Source organism: Pogoniulus pusillus, chromosome 17 (assembly GCF_015220805.1).
Source record: "Pogoniulus pusillus isolate bPogPus1 chromosome 17, bPogPus1.pri, whole genome shotgun sequence".
Lineage (NCBI taxonomy): Eukaryota > Metazoa > Chordata > Aves > Piciformes > Lybiidae > Pogoniulus > Pogoniulus pusillus.
In genome coordinates, this window is record NC_087280.1 from 25,250,299 (window position 1) to 25,272,406 (window position 22,108).

Below are 22,108 nucleotides of genomic sequence, written 5' to 3' on the forward strand. Positions count from 1 at the left end.
AGCAATTCATTAACATGTTTTGAGTTGCCTGTTGCTTCAAGAACAGCTGACCCATCAATCAGAAGTGGACAGGAGTGTCCTTCACCACACTGAAGAAACACCACACATTTTAGTATTTGATTGCTTTACACTATCAAGTTGAAAGAGATTTTTGCTTTAGACAGATCTGTGGCACACTTCAGCAAAAATCCTACTCAAGCTATGGCACTAAGCTGGTCAGATTTAGCTTCATTAACAGGAGTGGCAGGCTAGGGACAATTCACATCATGCACATGAATTTGCTCTGCTTTCAGAGGTTCCTTCTCTGAGGAATCTGACCAAACAGGTCTGATTTTCTTTCAAATACACTGACTTCAGAAATGTGCAATTACAGTGATGTCACCAGTGCTAACAGTGATTTACACTTGCCTGAAACTGAAATTAGACGCGTACACTGAGAGAACAGAAATTTAACAGTGAAATACAAAGGGTCAATGCCATTCTTGCAAAGCAGATCTCTATTTAACAGGGGGAAAAACTGAATGGCTGCACCTGTGCAGCTGTTAACTGAACAAATTCACCCACTTTTCCTGTTTGCTATTATTTTACTGCCCTAGGTCAATTGTTGCCTTAGCCTCAGACATCAGGTTTTTCTGAACATCTTGGCTAGCTTCCTGGAAGAGATAATGAATTCTTATTTATTGCTCATGCAATTTTAGCCAATACACTGGCATTCCAATCTGTAATGGAACCACCTTCCAAACCAACACAGGGGTCTCGTGTGATGCTTATAGAAAATTAGATAGTAAACCTGATAGTAGTTACCATACTCGTGCACAGCAATTCACTTCATTTCTGGAGTGCTTAAGAGTGTGAATCTTGCAAACCCATGAAGTTCAGCAAGAGGGCCAGTGACAGGGGAAGCAGAGGACATTACAGACAGTATTTTAATGTGGGTCAATGCCATAAACACAGGAAGCAACTGCAGGGAAAAGTGGCTCACAACTGGCCAGGCACAGGCTGCCTGCAGATCCACCCAAACATACACACAGGCCTCTAAGCAGAGCAGAGAGACAAGGGATGTGCTTTATCTCCTTCACAGGGCTGAAAAGTTGTCCCCAGACAACTGTGGATGACAGTTACAGCAGAACTAGAGCCATACCATGCTGGCTGCTAGAGGGTTGAAGCCAAACCACAGGGAGGTGCTCAGCAGCGAGCCAGCCAAATCCTTCCTCCCTAGCAGGGGGTAAGAGCTGTGCTCAGCTGGCAGTGGAGAAGTGCAAGGTGGAGCTGTGTCCCCTGACATCTGAGCCAGCGAGCAACAAATCTGGTTCTTGCTGCGGTGGTGGTGACGGTCCAGGCTCCGGCCCTGATGCCTGACAGAACTCACCCTCAAAGTCCTGCAGGAGCTGGGACACAGCAGGTTCTGGTCATTGCCACAAAAGAGATTCCAAGATTCTACAGGCTGAGCGTAACTCCTTTCTCTCCACTTCTGGATGATCCAGGCTGGCAATGACACATCAAGAACACTAAGAAGCCACAGTAAACCTGAAGCTTTACATGCTGACAGGAAAATCAAGAGGTCCAAACCCTGATAAGTGAAACCTTAAGTTTAGCTAAGTTTGTGCTGGTCTTGAAGCTAACTGGAATATTTTACTGAGAGAAGTTAGATTATTGGCTATAAAAAGAAAATAGGGTGATGTCTGTATTACCCATTCGTTCTGCTGGGACTATGAAAACAAGGACACAAGCAAAACTGAGGCAGTCTCTGCCTGGCTGTTGCCCTATTTACTCTTCCCGCCTGAATCTGCTCATTCCCAACTAATTATTTTGCATCTAACACCTCTTGCTGACCTTTCCAGCCCCACCCTGCACGTTAGAGAGATGCTGACATAAGGGAGAGGCTGGAAAGAAGGTGGAAAGGAGTGGTTGGGAGCCCCTCTGTGCACTCTGGCTGCTGGGAAGGGTCTTGCATTTCTGTATTATTTCTAACTTGCATATTACTGTGTATAGTTGTAAATATCTGTAATATATTGGATATATCTGCTTGTAAATTGGTGCCAGCTGTAAATATAAGCTTCATTTCTTAACTTCCAGCTGGCTGAGTTAGTCTGGTTAATCTAGTGGGGGGGAACTCCAAAACCACTGCAAAGGTTTTTTTTTGTGAAAAGAGGTTAGATTTTTTTTTTCCTACAAGTTAAAGGATACTCACTGATGGTGCTGTAGCTTTTGGAGGGGAAAGGATTGAATCAGTGTGGCTCACTCAGTCTGAAGAGATGGTTGTGCTATTGCTATAATTAGCAACTGCATTGTAGAGGAACTGATAATAGCTAGCCAACACTAACTGCTGTCAGCTGAACACTGGCTTTTTACTTCTGGGAGAAAAAGAGAAGGAAGGGCATTTTGGTGGTGCCATGGCTTTTTGCTCACTGCTTAGAAAAGTCACAGCCAGCAGCTTTAAAAACTAATTTTACCAGCACTTAGCCTTTAATATATGCAGTGTTAGCTGATGCTGAAAGAGGGAAAACTTTTAAAAAGGCAGTAATGCATGAAGGCAGATGTAGGCAAAGAGACAATCTTAAACAACACTAAAAATAAATGTAGCTTAGAAAGATCTCTTGGAAACACCTGTTGACGTTAGAGACTTAATTAAAAAGTAATTAGTTATACATTCTCCTTTGAACCAACAAGCATATTACAGCCTACAATAATTTGTTGTTTACACTACATACCTTGCTTTTGCTCATAAAAGAAAAAAAAAGGCCCTTTTTTTCCACAGGAACTGTTGAAAAGGACAGGCTATTTCTACCTAAAAGTTTACAGCAAAGAAAAGGTGCAGTGAATGAGAGAATCTTTTTTAATCTACCTATACAAAGCCATATTCATCGTGCTTGCAATGTTCATAAGACACCTCACAAGTGTTCTTAAATGCACAAAGCAGAAGATGAGGACAAGTGGATAAGGGATGATGCTTGCAATAAATTAGGATTTGAAATAAGACTAAATCAATTTGAACTCCTTAAACTGACCTATACCTCAAAATGATATGGCTGTAAACTGCTCACCTTGCTTGGGTTTGTACAGACCAACCTGCAACCAACAGCTTTTCCCCAGAGCAATGTTGTATGGAATGCCATTTTGACCTGGTTTTCCGTGGAAAACTACACGGATGTTTTCAATTCCAGTGCAGAGCTGCAGCCTCGGCCATAGGCGTCAAACTCTGCATTAGACATTCATGCAGCATTAGGCGTCCCGTAGCTGCCAAGGGGCCACACAATGAGACACTGTCTGACCCGAAAGTCATATCATTAGGCTGATGGGAACAACACCAGCAGATGGTGCATCAAGCGTATCCTAATTTTGGATAGACCATTCTTTGGCTCCCTGACTACCAGTTAGCTGGGGAAGAAGAGAAGCTTGCTACTATTGACACAGACTACAGGGAAAGGGCCATTTGGCTTGCAAACCCTGACTGGGGAAAGGAAGGGCAGCCATACAGCAGAGACACGCTCAAACAGAAGACCCTGCTTTAAGCTGCATGTAATTTTGCAGAGTGGGTGGCCCTACCTCCTGGAAGCCACCCCTTTTGACAGAGAGTATTTGCTAGATGAGCTCAGAACAGCCCAGCATTCCTTACATCTCCCAGCAGGCTTTGGAGGCAGCAGTCAGCATGGTGAACGCAGAGCCTGCATCGGGGGGAGAAGCCTGAGATTCCTCTCCTTAGCAGTGCTGCACCTTCACGCACAGGCTTGCTCCTTTAAGACACTGACCTCCTGCACAGCCCCCAGGAAGGAGCTTTCCAAGAACCACCTGACAGCAGAGATCAAGGACCCTTTCTGGCAGAGTGGGCCTTTAATTCAAATTAGTCATAGAAAGTTACATTTTTGTGGCTGCAAACCTCTTAAACTACATCAAACATAAAGCAGCTTCAGAACTGCCCTGTGACTCTCTTTTTTTTTTTTCCTGAAGTGCATAAGGAGAAAGAATATGAATGGTTGTGAAGATCAAACCTGCCACTTACACTTGTCAATCGTTTCCAAATAGTTCAACAAAAATTCATGGTGACTTACTTGTGACACAAAGTGCAGAGGGGCCTCCAGGAATGTGCTTGGTCTCTGGACAGGCAACGACACTCGCTCTATGGCCATCTCTGCATTCTACAGCACAGAAACTCAGCAATGTGTTCCAGGGGTATGGAATTATAGCAAATCTCCAGCTAGCCTCTTTTTAAAAGACGTGGTCTAAGACCTGCACATCTGTAGTCACATCATTATGCAAACAGCATCCCTGACATGAGTAGTTAGAACAGACCTTATTATCCCCATAAAATTATGACAATTTCACAACACCAAGTCCCTTCCAATGCTTCACGACATAATACCTTCACTCCTCCTGTCCTTCTTTGTGCAGGGAAAGCTCCTTCTCAGTAATATCCCAGCCACATGTTACAGGGAGAGAATGAATCAGTGCTCTCCACTTCTTTGTAACACCAATGTTTTGATCTCTGTTTTAAAGAGCATCCCCATTTTACAAGTGTTAGTATGGAAACCAGAGGGGGCAAGAAAATTGTGAGCCAAAGTTGCCTTTCTGCAGCCTCAACAAAGCATACCAGGGATGTACATATAGCTCTGGAATCACATATTTCTCCTGAGTCAGACACACCACACCTGTGAGTGCCACATTCCTACACTCACGACAAGATTTTTAAAACCACAACCCCACAGCCCCAACCCACAGATTTCAAACACGGCCAGGTCTGTGTTTCTTTGCCATAGACCAGTACGATTCCCATGTGCTGACTACTATGAGCTAATACTGTGAGCCAATCATAAAGTATCAGCAACAATATTTTGAACTCTTACATCAGGAATTCCACCTCAGGGTACTCCAATAATGCCAATTAATTAATCTTTCACAATACTGTCTGAAAGTAGGTGTCATTAGTTCATTCACAGATGGAAATCCTGAAGCATGTGAAACATGAAATTAATTAATCAAAACGATGCAATGACTCAGTGGCAGACCAAAGCTCCTGAAAAAGACTCCTTTTTCTTAAAGGGGCACATTTTACTTGTCTTTTGAAGCCAAATAAACCCACTACTCTATAGCTCTATAAACCCACTACTTATAGGTCATGCGCTCAGTGACATTTTCTTTTGATGAAAGTGGCTGCTGCTGCTTCGTATACTCATCACAACAGAAAGAACCATCAAAATCAAATGAAACCTTGCCACCAGATCAGTAATAAACTGGAGCACCACTACTGTTTCCTCAGGTCTAAATTAAGGCTGTGTTGTAGAGGGTAGAAGTGAATAAAACATAAAGGTGAAGGACAAACTGGAGACAACAGACTGCTCACACATACGGTTAGACCTGCCATTCATACTAATTCAATTGCCATTCATGCTAATGTGAAGTGGGCCACACAATCTACCAGGTATGAAAGCCAGAAGAGCCCTCATACATAAGAGGAAAAAGCACTTTACTGTACTTTATCTCCATCACAACTGGAAAGCAAGTAACAGGGAACATCAAGGATCCCTTTTTGTTCTAAATTAAAATTAACAAGGCACTTGGTGTAGCCTTATCAAAGGCTACAAATTTCTTGAGGTAGCTAATCAATCACATTTGTAGTGGTAAATGTAGAAGTTGCATTTAGTGTGAATATATTTAACTGACTGATTTTCTAAGCCAGTAATCAACTCACTGCTGGAGAGCTGTAGGTTGTCAATTAAGATAATGGCAATAACTTCCCCCAGCAACAAACTCCCTCAAACCCACACTAGAAAGAAATAATATCTGTGTGCCTTGGGCACAAGGTTTTGTATGCAAATAGACCTTATTTGCAGAGTTCACTTTATAGGGAGAGTTAAATCCTGATCAAGGGGAACTCCTGCTCTTGCTTCCATGGAGCCCAAAACTCAGAGAGATGCAGCCCAGAGTGGTACACAGGTAGTTTCTGTAGCCACAGCCCCACCTGATAATTCCTCTTAAGGCTACAAATTCAACATCACACGACAAAGGGCTGTCGTGAATATGCATGTATATGCATGTGTGTGACTAGAGCAGCCATCCTGCACATGCTGTATGTGTGCAGAGAGGCAAAAGAACAAGCCACGTACCAAATAGCTTCAGTGGTTTCAAATACAGCTTCAGCACTACATCAGCACATCATGATACAGCCTCGCTCACTGAAACCAAGCCAGAATAAGCTTTCTGCTTTTTAATCAATTTAAAAATTAGATGAGATATAATTATTTTAAATATTCCAACTGTGAAAGCTTCATTAAAATTCTTCCTATTAAGTAATAAAACCCAATAAAATTTCTTCTCTTATGACAGCAAGTTGCTAGTTAATGCATTGGAAGAGAAAAGCCTCTGCAATTTGTGACTGTCTGGAGGATCTGACACATTCACTGGCGTACACAAGGCTATGTTGATATGTATAGACACAGATAGTTAGTAGTTATGAGTGTCTTCCCACATGGCTGGATAGAGCTCTTACTCACCTGCAGTGCTGGGCCCTGTGCACTTGCCAGTCAGACTATCAGAAAAAGGCAAATTAAAAATTCAAATTATTACATAGGCTGAAGAACCCCTTAACTACCTTAGACTTAAAACAGCCTTTGTTCTCTAATGCAATCAACTCTGCTAGAGAGACTGGGACAGGAAACACAATAAGCAGAGGCAGGAAGTGAATAATACTTAATTTTTTGGCTATTTCTAGTATCAATTTAAATACAGCACTCACCAGCAGCTCTTCCAGAAGCCAGAATTCCCCATTCACCTTCAGTGACAGTAAAGCATCTTTACAATCAAAATGGCACGACGAGGAGGGATGAGATAAAACGACCGGGTGAGGGGGCTGCAGAGAGAAACATCAAAGGCAAACACTTTAAATACCTTACTGTGCTAGATTCTTACTACTAAACTTGAAGTTTGCTTTTAAGTCTTAGTTTCAATTGATCTGCAGGGGAAAAAAAATCTAAAGAATAAATTTAGATTAAATTGATCATTATAACTATTTTTATTACATTAAAACAGTGCAAAGACCTTTCTTCCAGTAAATGGCTCTGTCTTTGATATCTGATTGTTCTGCAAATTCCATGAAGTACAAGGTATGGAGAGAGAAATAATTAAGCCCAGGTTTTTAGCATATATTGACTCTCACAAAGTGAAATGTATCCCTTATTGAGGTGGTTATGGGTATACACAGTGGGAACCATGCATGTAGCACTAGCCAAGGCCAGGACAACACCCCCAACGTGCGTATCCCTTGCTGACCCCTGCAGGACAGGCAGTTGGGGGTCGAGGTCCAGGCTGCTTACCCGCACTTGACACAATCCCTTTCCCTACCCCAGCGGTTCCAGAGACCCGCGTTGGAGCCTCTGGTGGTGGAGACCCTCGAGTACAGCTTTCCAGCATCAACAGACACCTGACAAGCAATCTTTGTTCTGGAAGACAAACATCCACCATGCACATCTAAACATTTCAAAGCACTCGATTAGAACGGAACTTTGCCTGTTTCTCAGGCTTTGGACTAATTCTGCACCAAGCACAGGCTTTTATTCTGCCTCCACAAGGGCATCTCCTGCACATCGTATGTCCCAGAGTCTGGGACAAATTCTGCACTGATTTATGGCCTCTGCAGTCTGAGGCGCTGACCTACAGCATAAATCTGGCCCAGGCTGCATAGTTCGGGCAGTGCACATATGCAGCCTGCACATTCCTCTCCATGCTGCCTTTGCCCCTCAACACTGGTCTCCACCAGCCAGAGACAAGGGATTTTACACCCCACCAGCAGAAGCAGCTTTGGGTTCCCAGACACATCACTGCAACCCAGCAGGTGAGAAGTTTGTAGTGCAAAAGACACCACACACGCTGGTATGCCACTGAGACACCCACCAGTGGAGTGCAGCACACTGCTCTTGTGGTGGCTGTGAGGGAACTGGGTGGTGTAAGTACCTTGGGTGGACGCTGCTGACCCTGCCAGCATGTGGGGCAGCAAAGGGCCAGCTCTGCCACCACCAGGCACCCGTATTTGGACAAAAGGCAGTTGCTGCACCCTCAGATGCCAAAGCAAGTGTAATCCAGACTGGTTCCCAAAGAGCAGTCAACAGAATCAAGTTTTAAGACATGCAGCCCCCTGTTCCTGTCTCAAAACACATGGAGCACGCACAGGTGGCAGAACAGCATACAGAGGCCAAAGAGGCATCCCAGGCCACGGACAGAGAGGAGACTGCCTTGTTCCAGCCACAGCTTCATGAAGAAAATTAAAAGGTAAGTCCTGCAAGATAAACACAGACTGTGGGTCCAGTTGCAGTTGATGAGGGGCTAGACAGCTGAGCTGAGCAACACCCTGCAGCTCCCCAGGCCAGGGGCCGTTGCCGAGCTGCTGCACACATGCCATGCCATTCCTTGCAGGCCACCGGGGCTGCTCGGTCGGCCATGGCACTGCTGCTAACACCGTGGAGACCACGGTGTTGTATGTTAAAGGGAAAAACAGTCATTTAGTTCTCACTTTTTTCTTAATCCTGTTTACCTTTTGGTTTCACTGAGCTTTGAAAATTAAGCAAAGTTAGAAATTCACTGTGTTTTTTTTTAATTTATTGCCATTTTCACAGCTTTCCCCGAGACACCCAGCACAGGATGTTTACGCTGAAGCCAGAACTCGATGGGCACAGTTTGAGTGCGCTGCTAAACCCCATCAATTAAGAAAATACACACGTGGCCTTAAACTTCCTGCTCCAGCTTTGCCAAGGGCTTTTTCCAATGCGTGTACCACTTCTGCCTTTAAGCCCACCCTCCCCTGTCACTCCCTGGACACTTTCACATCAGTGTTTTGTTAGTTTGGGGGTTTTTTGTTTCCAGCACTGAAAATGACAAGCTTGCTGAGACAAACGAACCCTCGGTGAGGTATTTCAACTCTATGAAGCAGCCGGTGCCGCAATCGCAGCTCAATGAAGAAGCAAATCGAACAAAGAGCTCCCATCATCCCCTGCCGCATCCTCCTCCCCCTTCCCGCTCGGCAGCTCTGGAGTCCCCAAAGGAGATCCGCGCAGAGCAACTCTGCCATGCACTGCTAAGCACAACGTAAAACGCAGGAAATGCACAGCCTGGGTTGGGTTTGGTTTTGCTCTCCTGCTGAAAAGTGCACCAGGAGCCCTCAAAATCAAACACTTAATCTGCAGCTACCTTCTGAAATCTGCTCTAACATGCTTCATACCTCAAGCTCACTCAAACACAAGGACTACATTAGCAACAAAAATATGACAGGTTTGCCTGGCGGGTTTGTAGGCTTGTTAGAAAGCACCTGTACATCCTCCAACCCAACACCACTGTGGGGCACCATCAAAAGCAAATCAACTTTACAGGGCAATACGTTTTTTATTCAGAAAAAGCTTGCCAACACCGATTACCTGAACCATAACTGTCAAATGCCAAGGAGCACTTTCAAGAATCGAGGAAGGATATTAAAGCCCTTGTTCTGCTCTAGAAAGTGCGGCATGCAGCTCTGAGGTCCCTGCTCATGGCAGAGCCAGGATCTGCAGGATTCAGGCCCCCATCGGCCACATCACAACACAGGAGCCTCTCCTGCAGTATACTCTTAGATCCCAAAGCTAAGCAAGCCATCAGATCTCTTCCTTACATACACCTGATCTGCTAAAAGGAACAATTCATACAACAGCAAATACTTTTCACAACTAGCAAGTCTGTAAACCCAGTATTTTAAGAAGTGGACTAAACCCCAGCAACATGCCAGATACTAAAAGACAGCATTTCCTACCCCACTTCTACCCCCCCCCAAAAAAAAAACCACCTTGTGCAAGGCCTGATCGCTGCTGGGATGGTTCCGGAAACCTACACAAGTTAAACAGCTCCAGCAACAGTAACATGACACAGCATCAAACTCCCCACAGGATTTCAGTGCCTACGAGCAGGTAACAAAAACCCCAGACGAGGACTCTGGGCACATCAAATCCAATCACCACACCAATATGCTTCTTTTTGCTTTTTTTCTGTAATAGTTTATTTATATAGAAATACTAAAAAAACATGAAGTAGCACCATACTTAAGTTTTACTTTTATTATGTAGAACTTTAAATGTCAGAAAAATAAAACTCTTGATTACAATTTCAAATCTTGTCTCAGCAAATATAATATTAGTATTTGACCATGAGGTTAAAGGCCCTTTAATCATAAAATAAAATATACTTTGTTTTTTAAACTTTGCTCAGTAAGTACATTTAAGCTCAAGTAACATCACCTACATATACATAAACAAGTGGTAAACAAATGTATTAAAATAGAAATACTAAAACCTATAGTGGTGCAACAGAAATATTGTCCATTTCCACTGAATTCTATTTATACAAATGTTAGAAAGCTTCAACAGTTCCCCTTGACGTACGTTTATACAATTCCATTTTTGTAGTAATATAGAATAAAATATGCTTTATATCACTGAATAGAAAATATGCTGGGTGAAGCAGATCTAAAAGATTTTTTTCTGAACCTATAAAATCTCCATCCCAACAGAATACTGTTCAAAGCATTACACATTTTATGGTCTGTAATTCCATTCCACAATTGTGTGATATTAAAATAATACAGTGTTCTTTGCCGTAAGGCCCATACTAAAATAAAAAATATTTAACCCAGCTACAAAAAGTTCACTGAACTTAAATTAAAATACTTGTAAACATCTTTGCAATATGAAATATAATTTTTCAAGTCAAAAAAGAATAAAATACTTCAATCTGTATTAATGCAATTTATCTTTAAAACCTTTAAACGTTTTTAATATATATAAGAGATATGTTACAGTTCAGTTTTGTTTTCTCTTCTTTTTTAAACTTTGATTAAAGCTGCAGTATTGTGGTTTTTCACAGGAACTTCTTGCCTCTTCAAGAACATTCAGAAAAGTATCCACCCATAGATTTAATTATTTCATAATAAGCATCCTAGGAACTACCAGCACGTTCACTAACAGTCCACACACCATTGTCATCATCATAAGCATCTGCTACTTCCAAGAGTTTTTTTCTAGATTTTGTTTCTTTGTTTATAAAAAAAGGGGGGAGGGTTTGGAAGCTTCGTATTAAAGTACAGTGTAAAAACTAGCCTAGCACTAGCATGGAGTCGCCCGTTACTATTTATAGCATGCACTCGCTGTCACCCATCATCCCCCCAGCCCTGCCCTGGCAGCGGCGCGCCCGTGGCTTGCTCCCCCTTGGCGGGCGGCGGCCCCAGCCTCACTGGCCTTGCCCCTGGCCCCACTGGCCCTCGCCCCCAGGCCCGCTCCCCGCGGCGGCGGCCCTCAGGAGAAGATGCGGATGGCCTGGGTGACGGCGCTGTGGCAGACGGGGGCACTGCGGTTCCGTTTTCTCGCAGATACGGTTGGCACACTCCATGCAGAAGAGGTTGTGGCCGCAGGGCACCAGGGCCGCAATCACCTCGCTCTCGAAGCACACCGAGCAGTCACGGCTGCCCTTTCCGCCGCACTCCCGACGACGAGCAGGAGGAGCTGGATGAGGAGCTGGAAGAGGAGGAGGAAAGAGGAGGAAAGAGGAGGAGGAGGAGCAGGCCGACGAGTCGGAAGGCAGCCCCGGCAGGTGAGAGCCCAGCCCGTTGGCGTAGAGCGGGTAGGAGGCAGCCAGCAGCCGCCCGCCGGGGTCGCTGCGCACCCGCCGCGCCAGCGGGTGCTCGGGCCCTGCCGCGCTGCCGTGCAGGGGCGGGGAGAGCCGCGCCGGGGGCGGGGCGCCGCCGCCCCGCCGGGGGCCACTCACCAGCAGCGCCAGGTTGGCATTGGCGGGCGCAGCGCCCTGGAAGGCGGCGGCGGGCGAGGGCGCGGGCGAAGGGGGCGCGGCGGGGGCCACGCTCGAACTGCGGCCAGATGAGGGCGGACCCCGGCGGCGGGGCGGGCGCCAGGTCGAAGCCGGGCGGAGAGTCGAAGGGCAGATCGGAGCAGCACTCCGGGGAGGAGAGGACGTCGCTGCCGCCGCCCCCGCCGTACACGTAGCCATTGGCGCTATTGTTATTGTTGTTGCCGTTGTGGGTGAAGCTCAGCGCCGGGCTCGGGGGGCTGTAGTCAGCCAAGCGGGCTTCCGCCGCCCGTCCCCGTGCTGCTCCCGAAGTAGGAGTCGGTGGAGGCGCTACCCAGCGAGCTGGAGCTGTCGTTGCGGTAGCTGCAGAAGGGGCTTGCGGCCCGGGGTAGGCGTGATGCTGGGTGGCGTGGGTTTGCTCCAGAGGCTGCCCGTGCCGTTCAGCTCGAAGCCCACGACCGTGCCGTTAGCGTGGAAGTCATTTTCGTCTGTCAGCTCGATGATGCCACCAGTGCGCATGGCGATGTGCGCCTCGATCTCCTCCCGGGCCCGGTCCACGTTCTCGGGCATGCCAGTCACCTCGAAGACCGGCTCCTTGTCCCGGCTCGGGGTCACGATGTAGGTGTGCGTCTGCTGCTGGATGCGCTTGATGGTGGCTCCCTTGGGCCCCACGACCAAGCCCACCACGCGATAAGGCACCCGCACCTGGATGGTGGTTTGGCCGGGCAGGTTCGGGGGACCAGGAACGGTGCTGTTCAGGGCTGTGTTCTTGTTCCGGGAGGCTCGAATCATGGAGAAGTGCTCGGCCGCCGAGATGATCTCCCTGCGCGCCATGGCCACATCTTCCTTTCTGCCCGTCACAACAAAGAGCGGCTCCTCCCCGCGAACCGGGGTCTTGATGTAGGTGTTCGTCTTTGCCCGCAGAGCTTTGATTTTACAACCTGGGAACGAGATGCCGGAGATGGAGGGCGAAGGGGAGGGGGGAAGAAGGGGGAGGAGGGCAAAACCGGTTACAACCCATTATTTGCGTGCAGTTAGAGAGGGGGGAAAAAAAAACACACCACCCGAAACACTTTGCCCCCTACCCCTAGTAATCGCTGGCATCTCGTCCAGGAGCCCAGTGACGCTGTAAAGTAATGTCATCCCACAGTCCTGGCACACACCCAAAGACATCGCAAAGTGGTCACCGACACATCTGCCATGCAAACTGGCCCAAAACTACCAACATGCAGTTCGCAGGGACGGCAAACAAAACCGGAGTGTGCATGAAACTGCACCACCAGACAAAAAAAAAAAAAAAAGAGAGAGAGAAAAAATGCAAGCAGCCTTAACAAATCAACACACCCGGCAGTCCGCATTCCTGCTCAGCACTTTCCTCTTGGAAAAATAAAATCAGTTCTTGAAAAGGTGAGGAGCAGTGGCTGTACCGAATGAGCCATATTCCCCACTGCGGATGCTTTATTCCATTGTTCCGCTTCCCCACTCCATTTCTCTTGCTTAAAAATAATCCAGGACTTTTAACTTTGGAAGGTGGGGGGAGGACACCAAAAAAATCACCAAGGCTCCCATTTTCATCCCGTTTCCTCTTGAAAATTTTAACTTTTGCAGTCGAAGGAAAAGAGCGATTTTTATTTTCCTGATTTTTTTCCCCTCCTGGCAGCAGAAAGTGCATCTCGAAACTGATGCATAATGGTCCTCAGAAACATCACGTCTGCTGCACTTTCTTTGTCTGGGGGAAGCCGGCACTGGCCACCACGGTAGAGCTGCAGTTTCGATGAGAATGGCCAGTGTCCGCATCTGAGCCGCACGCCCGGCAGCCGCGGAGGGGAGCCCCGCTCACCCACACCCCCTCGCATGCAAGTCACCCACCTTGTCTCCCCCACTATCTCAGCGACATGCTCCGAGCTGGGCACGGGGACGCATTCAGTCATGTTCACGCTCTTTTTCCGAGGCTCGCTGTCGTAAATGGAGCCTGCCTCATCGTTGTCCAGCCCCAATAGGGAGAGCTGATCCAGGGCGATCTGAAGGGCTCTTTGGTCATCCAGGGTCTCTCCCCCTCCACCACCACTACCGCCGCCGCCCCGCCGCCGCTCCGTTCCTCTCCATGTCTGCAAAAAGCGAGCTGGGCATAGTCCCTGCGTGTGTTGCACCCTCCTCCTGCACTCGGCTCAGTAGTAAAGGATCAGACACAAAGGAAAACCCAAGGCAGATGGCCAGCAGGAGCTAAGGGAAGGGAGGGTGGGCGACTGCTGGAGACCGGGGAGTTGTTGCCTTTCGCTTGTATATTTTGTATCGGTTTTTCCTTTTTTCTTTTCTTTTTTTTCCTCCTCTCAGTGAATCCGGTTTATATAAGATGTTCTCAGGACACCCACCCCCCTCCCGGCTCCCCCCCCCCCCCCCCCCCCCCAAGGATTTTTGGATTTTCCTTTTTTCCTTTTTTTTTTTTCTTTTTTTTTTTTTTTTTGGTCGGCTGGGGGGTGGGGAGGGGGGGTGGGAAGAGGATAGCAAGAGGAGCTCCGATGGCTTCCCCCCCTCGAGTTCCTCGCCGGCCACAATGCCAAGCGACGGCAGCGTTTCTTTAAGGAGCCCCTCCCAGGCTCCACTCCACTCACTCAGCGTTTTTTTTCCCCTCCTCTCCCCTCCTCTGTCTGAGGAACTGGTGCAGCCAGACGGCTCTGGAGAGGCGGGCGGAGGGAGGCAGGGGCGGGGGGGACCGCGCCGGGCGCCGCAGCGTAAGCGGCGATCGCTGACGGCCCCGCACCGCCGCCGCCATCGTTGCGCACGCCCATTGGCCGGGCGCGGCGCGGACCAGCACCGCCACCACCCAGCGCCCTCCGCGCCGCTCCGCTCTTTGTTGTCGGGCGCTGAGCACTGCCGGGCTCTGACGCTTATTTGCGATCGCCAGTTGTGGCGTGCGCCTGTTGTCCGCTGGCTGCCCCTCTTCGCCGTCCTTGTGTTGCACCCCCCTCCCCGGCGTTCCCGAAAGCAGGCCCGCTCCCGGCTGCCAGCCTTCAGCTGAGCACGGGGGTGGGGGCGGACGGGGAAGGTGTCGTTTTTTTTTGAGGCGGTTGTTTTAGTTCGGCGGGGAGGGCCGAGGTGGGCGGGCACCGCCGTCCTTTGTCTCCTGCCTGCCGCAGGAGGAGCTCGCGGTCCCGGGCCGGCGTCAGAAGCTCCGCACCCGCCTGCCACGCAGCGAGCGGCGCTGGAGGCAGCCAGCGCGCCCGGCCCGCTAACCACAACGGGCGCCGCGGCTCGAAGGGACTCGTCCCTCAGACAATCGGCGGCGAGGCCAGCCGCGGCTGCGGGGAGCTGCTGCGAGTGCGCCTGGGGCGGCTGCGGGGCTTGGGTGGCGGGGGAGCTGCCCCCGGAGCCTCCCTCGCCACTGAGCCGTGTGGGCCCGAGAGTAAGACTTAACCGCGGAGTCCTGAGAAACTACAAGGCAGCACTTCCAGGATCAGCCGCAGTCCCCGGGCCCGCAGGCTCTCCGGAGGCGCTGTCGCCGAGAGGCTGGCGTAGGGGCAGCAGCTGGCGAGGGGAGTAGCGGCCCCGGTAGTGCTACGGGCTTTTTGCATCCCGAGCGCTGTGGAAGTGAGGGCAGACCTCAACTGCCACCGTGTTTCAGGCTGCACGGGCCTTAAAGCCCAGTTTGTGGCCTCTGGCACCAGGCTGGCTTGCTGGAGGTTCCATCTCCGCAGCGTGACTGCAGACGCTGTGCCCCCTTGCCTTGCCACTTGCACCTCTCTGTTTCCTAACAGTTACAAGGGAAAGAACACATCACACGTAACTGCTGGAACATAATTTCACCGGTATCTTGCATGCGTTTTGCTGGACCTCTACAAGATATGTCACCCCTGCCTCTTCGGAACTTGCATATCCAACTCACTTTCCTTCACACCTGCTTGACCCCTCAACCAGTAAAAACAGCTTTCACGTCAAGTACCCTGTCACCTTTCCATCTGATGACTGGATATGAAAGTATCCTCACCTCCTCGTAAAAACACCACCACTGCCTTTTGTTTCTCCAGCAATTCTCTCTATCTACGACCACTCACATTTGCTTAGTCCTTGCCAGCTGTCGGGTACAAGCGACTTGACTTTTTCTCACTTTAGAAAACAACCAAACAGTAAATGTTTTTCCAGTATGAAGTTTGACAGGGACAGACGTTTACAAGTGCACACAGATTTGTTTAGCCAGCTGCCTGTATAAACAAGTGTAACAAGTCACAGGTAATTGTTTACACAGTGTTTACTGCAAATTACTGTCACTTCCTCAGGATGTTTGCATGCTTTATAACAAAGCTCCAGTGGATTGTTTCTAGCAAGGGTATACACTGGTGATGTGCGTTCCTAAGGGCTTAGCTGGTCCCACCAGCCAGGGAAAGTTTGTAGTTTCATATTTAGAAGATTACTTATTTTACAAATTTACACTTATTTCAGCAGACAGCAGTGATGGCTTCCATGAGCAGCAATAAAAGTTTCCATTAGGGGGCAAATGAGAGATTACTTGGAAGTGCTCAAGGATCCAGAAAGCTCTCAACTATTTGCAGCATTTAGCATCTTTTTTAAAAAACAGATAAAAAGGGACAGAAGTTTTGGCAGCAATTAACATAATGCTCTTAATCATTAAAATAAAAACTCTGCTTCTTTGCAGTCTTTTTAATCTCCAGGACTCTACAATCTGGGAGACAGAAAATAACTGTTCCCACTTACCAGCCAGAGGCAAAACAGGAGACAGACGAGGGAAAGAGACGTCAGAATGGAGGCTTACTGTTGTTAGGTCCAGCACTGAAGGTCATAAATACTGAAATGTGAAGATGGGAAAGAGTGGTTGGTTGTGCTTGGATTGTTTTGTTTATTCTCCTGACTTACATTATCCCCTTTTATTTTCTCCTTTCTACCCCCATCTGCTTAAACTCTGTATTCCTGCCCAAGATCACTGAACAGCCAGGTACTGACTAAGGAGAAAAAAGGTGTTATCTTCAGGTGTATGTACCTCGATGGGAAATTTTTCCTCAAAGCAAGATTCCATGCAGATCTACCTTGCTCTTTTAATGTTAAGATAAAATTTCTAATTAAGAATGTTTAAAATTAATTTTGGAACAAGCAGGACACTTTCCAGAGACAGGGGTAGGAAGGATATGGCATTTCTCAGAGACTAAGTGTGCACTGGTGTTTCAAGCCTGCCATGAATCCTGTGGAATAGACCAACATCCTGAGGGCTATTGCTTTTTCACTATTTTTGGAAACATTTAAGAGCAAACTTCAGAGAATAATAAGGAAGTTCTACTGGTGTAGCTCAGAGCACACATGCACCACCAGTGCACAGAACCTTTGTGACTGCATGCTCCGCACAAGATTCGTATGAATCTGCTTGCTCTACAGAAGTATTTCTTCAGAATAATCAGATCTGAATTGAAGTGTTATCTATCTACATAATGCCTTTCATTTCATTCCACAAAACCTTGAAACTTATGCAGAATTATAGTGAACTCCATCTTTGGGGGAGAAATCAACCATCTACCTACCATTTCACGGCAACTTAACAAAAGCAGGAAGGGAGGATATATGACAGGCAAATACAGGACTCACTGCAGGAGGAGTGCAATTCTCAGTCCTTTTAGTTTCTCCCTGTTATTGTTTCCCATCTGTAACAGAGGTAATAAAACTTCCTTCCTCCAACCTTTAGTTAATTAAATTGTGAGGTCTTTGGGGCAGTGAGCTTACTGTGTGCAGATGTACAGCACCTAGCATGAAGAGGTCACGGATTAATCTGAGGCCTGTAAATGCTACCCTAAATACAAAGCACGAGCAATAATAAGAGTAGGATATAATTTTCATTTAGAATAGATGAGACCTCTCTTCTCAGTTTATTGTCACAAAGAATAAATTACATGCATCTGAGGGAATAACTAAATTAAGGGTCAAGAAAAAGTATTTCATACCAAAGACTTGCAACTCCACTCTCTCCCATTTGCTTACACTTAAGGACACTGCTGCTGCTGTTACAGCGTTTACTGTAAAATCCATCTTTGCCATAATCTTACAAAACAATGTCCCAGATCAATCAGTAAGAGTAGGAGTATAGCGTATTTGGGGACGGTGCAGGCAAATACTGTGATAACAGACTCAAATTAGCCATTTGCATATGCAGTAAACTGCAGTTAGCAATCTGCAGACAAAGGACAAGGTCCTTCATTTCCTGTGGTATGTAGCAATATAGAGGCTAGATTTCCTAGTGAATCCTCTACTAACCTATATTCTGTGGCAGTCAAATCTCAGAGCACCATGTCAGAATGTCTCAGCTTTCTGTGACATTAGCTCCACCTCTTGACACTTCTGGACAAGATGTTTATAAACAACTTGTCCAGAATCTGAACAACTGCTACTTCCCATCAGTTGTTCCAGCCCCTCTGGATACCTTTATATGAAGGGATGGGCAGAGCTTTCAGAACACCATGGTGGTGTTAATAAATGACATGAAATAAAATGGAGATGGAGTAGTGAGTGGCTTTGTGATGCCTCACTGAGATGGATGGAGGCTCAGGGGTAGGGAAACTGCAGAAGTGCTTCTTTCCCTTGTGAGGAGGAATGTCACATGAGAAAATAGAAACAAAGAGATGAGGTTGATGATTTTTTCCCACATGCATTCTCATGGCTGTAACTCTACACCTCGCCCTGTTAGAGTAATCATTTGCAACATTTGTTTTTAAATCATAGATTTTTTCTGGGACATCTCACAGAATGCAGTTTTGCCACAAAGGTCTCAGACCTTTAGCAGTTACAGTCTCTGAAAGTGCTGACACAATGCTGTAAAACACTGCCTAATGGCTTTACTAAACTGAAATTAGTTTCCAGTATATTTAAAGGAGGTTATTGTCAAAGGCATCACATACTGCACTCTCTTCATAGGTGTTTGCTGTGAGTTTCACATGAACGATTAGCATGTGTAGAGGACCAGCCTGGCTCAGAAACACAGTTTTGTTTAATGTGACTGATGCAAGGCAGGTCAAAATACGTAAAATGCCGCCATAACGAACAGCGCCAGCCAGATCACCTGCCCGCTTCAGAACTCTCCACCTGGATTGGGAACAGCCTCCTTCAATTCCTGCACCGTGCTGCCTCCCGCTTATGAACCAGGGTTATCGCACGGTACAAGCCTAGGGCAAGTGGCATTTAAACAGAGCTGGAGGTCGAAAATCACCTCTGCCTTTTCCTTTGAGCTCACACTGATGTGTTCAGAGCACAGCCTTCCAGGCTGCTCCTCTCTGCAGCGCTCTCAGTGGAGTGCTTGGTGCGCGGCTGCAGGATTGGAAGCTCTTTGTTGCCATGGCCCTTGGGCCAGTATTTGATTTGTGACGCAACACTGGCCTCTGAAGTCTATAAAAGCACCTCTCACACTTGTGGGCACTGTATATTAAACAGTGGCTCGATTAAAGTATGCAAATATTTACATCTGTATATTCACAGTGAGCTAGGTAATTCAGATCTATGAGGTAGCTCACAACTTTGAGTCTTTTTATAATCTCTGAAAGAGTAAATTTTAATTTCATTTTAATGTCTGATATAGTTAATTATAATTAAGGTAATAAAACATTTACAACCTTTGCTTCCTCTCCACTTACTGGTGCTACAAGTCCAAAGATAAAATAATTGTCCCCTTTAAGGCTAATAGTCTATAAACTCCTTTGTACAAAGACTATATTTATATAGGATTTTGCCTAGGCAAAACTGAGGCACAAATGTAATGCTCATAACAGATGAGTGCACAATACAACCCTGACCATAATCCCAGTGCTCTCCAATAAAGAAATATCTAACTCCTGTCACAGAATTTCCTTGTAGGCTGAAGTTTAACACAGACATAAACGTGGAAAAAGACTAGAATTCAATTGACAAGTATCAATCATCAGTATTTTTTGTCACTGCAGGAAGCACAGTGTTAAAACATCAAGTTAATATACTGCATAGTGGATAACCTTGAGGCAGCTCTTGCACCTGCCTCTATCCAAGAAAAACCGTCAACATCAGCCTCTGTTGTAGCAAAAGACTCTGACGTCTGACTGAGCTGCTGCTGCAAAATTGACTGTCTTCAGTGCAATCTGGTGCATAACTTGGAGATGAAGTCAGATTAAAGATCTTTCTCTGTGCACACCTGCCCTTAGGAGCGTTTAACATCTGCTCTGGGTCAGAATGCTGCATGTGTGGCACAACTCCACTTTGAACAAACACATTTCTCACATAATGCTCTCACTGCAGCCGCAAAGCATTAGCACTCGCAAGAGTATCACTAAAGATACTCAGGCTGTTCATTGAGAACAAAGCCATTAATGATTAATGCTATGGTAGGAGAAAAATTCCTTGGCAGCTGAAACGTGGCAGTGTCTGTCCGGCATGCAAGACTCACTAATACCTTTAGCTTTTCTTACATAAACCCATTCTTATTAACTCTGAGAGAAGAGGAATCAAACAAACCTCTCAAACTGAAGGAGATTTTTCACATCTAAATTGGACATATACAATACATCTCTCTCTGACTGCCCCAGCAGATGCAGAGATGCATTTATATATCACATCTGCAGATGCTGCAGAGTTGTCACTAACACAAATGCTTACTGTCCCCACAGATCTGTATTTTGGGAGAAGATTTTGTTCCACAGACACTACTGTCCCTACAGAACCACATCTGCTGGCGGTGTTACTGTTTCACATACTCTTCTGTCTGCAACCGATGTGAGAGACTGCCAGCATAGCATCTCTGTCACAGCAAAACTCCCTCTATAGGGAATTGAACTGCAGCTTAAACTACTGCTCTTCCTTAGTGTGGATGATATTGACAGGGATGAAGGACATATATCAATGAAAATACCGTACTGGGTGCCTACAACATCACCATCAACTCTGCCCAAATACAGCACTCAGAGGTGCTGTCTAGGGATGTGTCAGGAGGAAAAAAATTACTTGTGCCCTCCTCCCATCCTGCCTGTAACAAGTCTGTTCTGAGGAGGCCAACAACAGCAGCAGCCACTGAAGAGTTTTGCTTCTGTGCAGCTGTGCTGCCCAGCAGCAACTTTTCAAATGCAAGGCCTGTGCTACAACATGACTATGACTAGGTTTCTCTCTGGAGTGAACTTGGCCTAAGGCCCATACCAGAGCAAGTACTTACACATAAATAATATGTATGGTATGTAAGCCTGGGCTTGAGAGCTGTCTTGGACCTTTGTCTGCCAGAGAGAGTAGATGTATCCTTTCCAATTTGGTACCAGAGAGAAAAGCCTCCCCACGTAATTCTGCAGCGATGTAAACCCTACTTGAAGAAAAACACCATCTAACTTTGGAATTTCCCTGTGGGCAGTCTGGGCATTTGTCTTTATCCAAAGCATTGGAAGCCGTGCATTGGCAAAGGCAGGACACAAATTCCCAGAGTAATAATCATATATGGCACAGCAAAACCTATATCCTTAGAGCAGATTGTGGGAAAGCATCGAGATATTGGTGACTCTGCCAAACCAAACAAGATGTTTCAAGCCCTATCATCTGCTCTGCAGTTCACACCCTTCAAGCGCTATCTTTTTCAGATGCCATGCTACACTGGTTAGTGGCAATGGTGTTGTCATGTGTGACTCATTTGTTTTTACTGGAAATCAGAAAGCCACATGCTGTACAGAAAAACTGCTTATTTGTGTAGTCATATCATCCCAGGGAGCACTCCTGCCATCACTGGTACAGAGATTCTTTCATCTGGAATTGTGGAAATACAGCTCTTTACAGGGTTCCTTCAGGGCACAAATTAATCAATAGCATATTGCTTTCTCCAGAGCCTGGCTAAGCCCCCTCACAGTTTCCAGTGCCACCCTGACAAAGTCCATAGTACTTCAGAAGAAAGTACCTCTGTCATTACAGGATGTGTGGGAAGCAAAACAGAACAGACAGCAGTGGAACTGGAGTTGGGCTATCAGGAGAGCCTGGCATATATTTACTGGAGCTTTGAGCAGGTGAATTTCACCCCAAGAAACAATGTAGGCTGCTTTTGTCTGGATTTTTATTAGAATGCCTTTATAAAAGCCTCACCAAATATTTCCTGAGCTCATCATAATGTTCCATTTATTGTAGTGATTAATGATCTGTGTGAATGATGAACTGGCATATTTAGGACAACAAAAAATGCTAAGAGATGCAAACAGTTCATTCTTTCTGTGGAAGAAGAATTACCAGATAAAAGCACCAGTGCTTTTAAGCAGTGGTGACAACAAACCAAGCTGGCCAAACTTTGAGCTCTGAAGCACAGAATTACATGTATACCAAA

At 46.6% G+C, this 22,108-nt stretch overlaps 1 protein-coding gene and 2 long non-coding RNA genes across 3 annotated transcripts in view; 1 reads left to right on the forward strand and 2 right to left on the reverse strand.

The window, feature by feature from the left end:
- Window positions 1-4,943, reverse strand: part of LOC135183223 (uncharacterized) — a 58,844-nt gene extending 53,901 nt beyond the window's left edge. Inside the window, exons 1-2 of the long non-coding RNA XR_010305459.1 lie at window positions 4,842-4,943; window positions 4,050-4,136 (exon numbers count right to left, since the gene is read on the reverse strand). This is a non-coding gene — a long non-coding RNA (uncharacterized LOC135183223). The remainder of the gene's footprint in view (window positions 1-4,049; window positions 4,137-4,841) is intronic.
- A 6,259-nt stretch (window positions 4,944-11,202) lies between these two features.
- Window positions 11,203-14,201, reverse strand: MEX3B (mex-3 RNA binding family member B). Its single transcript, XM_064158168.1, is given in 9 exon segments — window positions 11,203-11,348; window positions 11,350-11,475; window positions 11,477-11,536; window positions 11,539-11,851; window positions 11,853-12,101; window positions 12,103-12,179; window positions 12,181-12,818; window positions 13,631-13,887; window positions 13,889-14,201. Coding segments are annotated over 9 exon segments (1,815 nt in total). The 5' UTR covers window positions 13,936-14,201; the 3' UTR covers window positions 11,203-11,300.
- A 395-nt stretch (window positions 14,202-14,596) lies between these two features.
- LOC135183227 (uncharacterized) lies at window positions 14,597-16,627 on the forward strand. The gene is made up of 2 exons (XR_010305465.1): window positions 14,597-16,032; window positions 16,457-16,627. It is a non-coding gene; the product is annotated as an uncharacterized LOC135183227 (long non-coding RNA).
- Window positions 16,628-22,108: the final 5,481 nt, after the last annotated feature.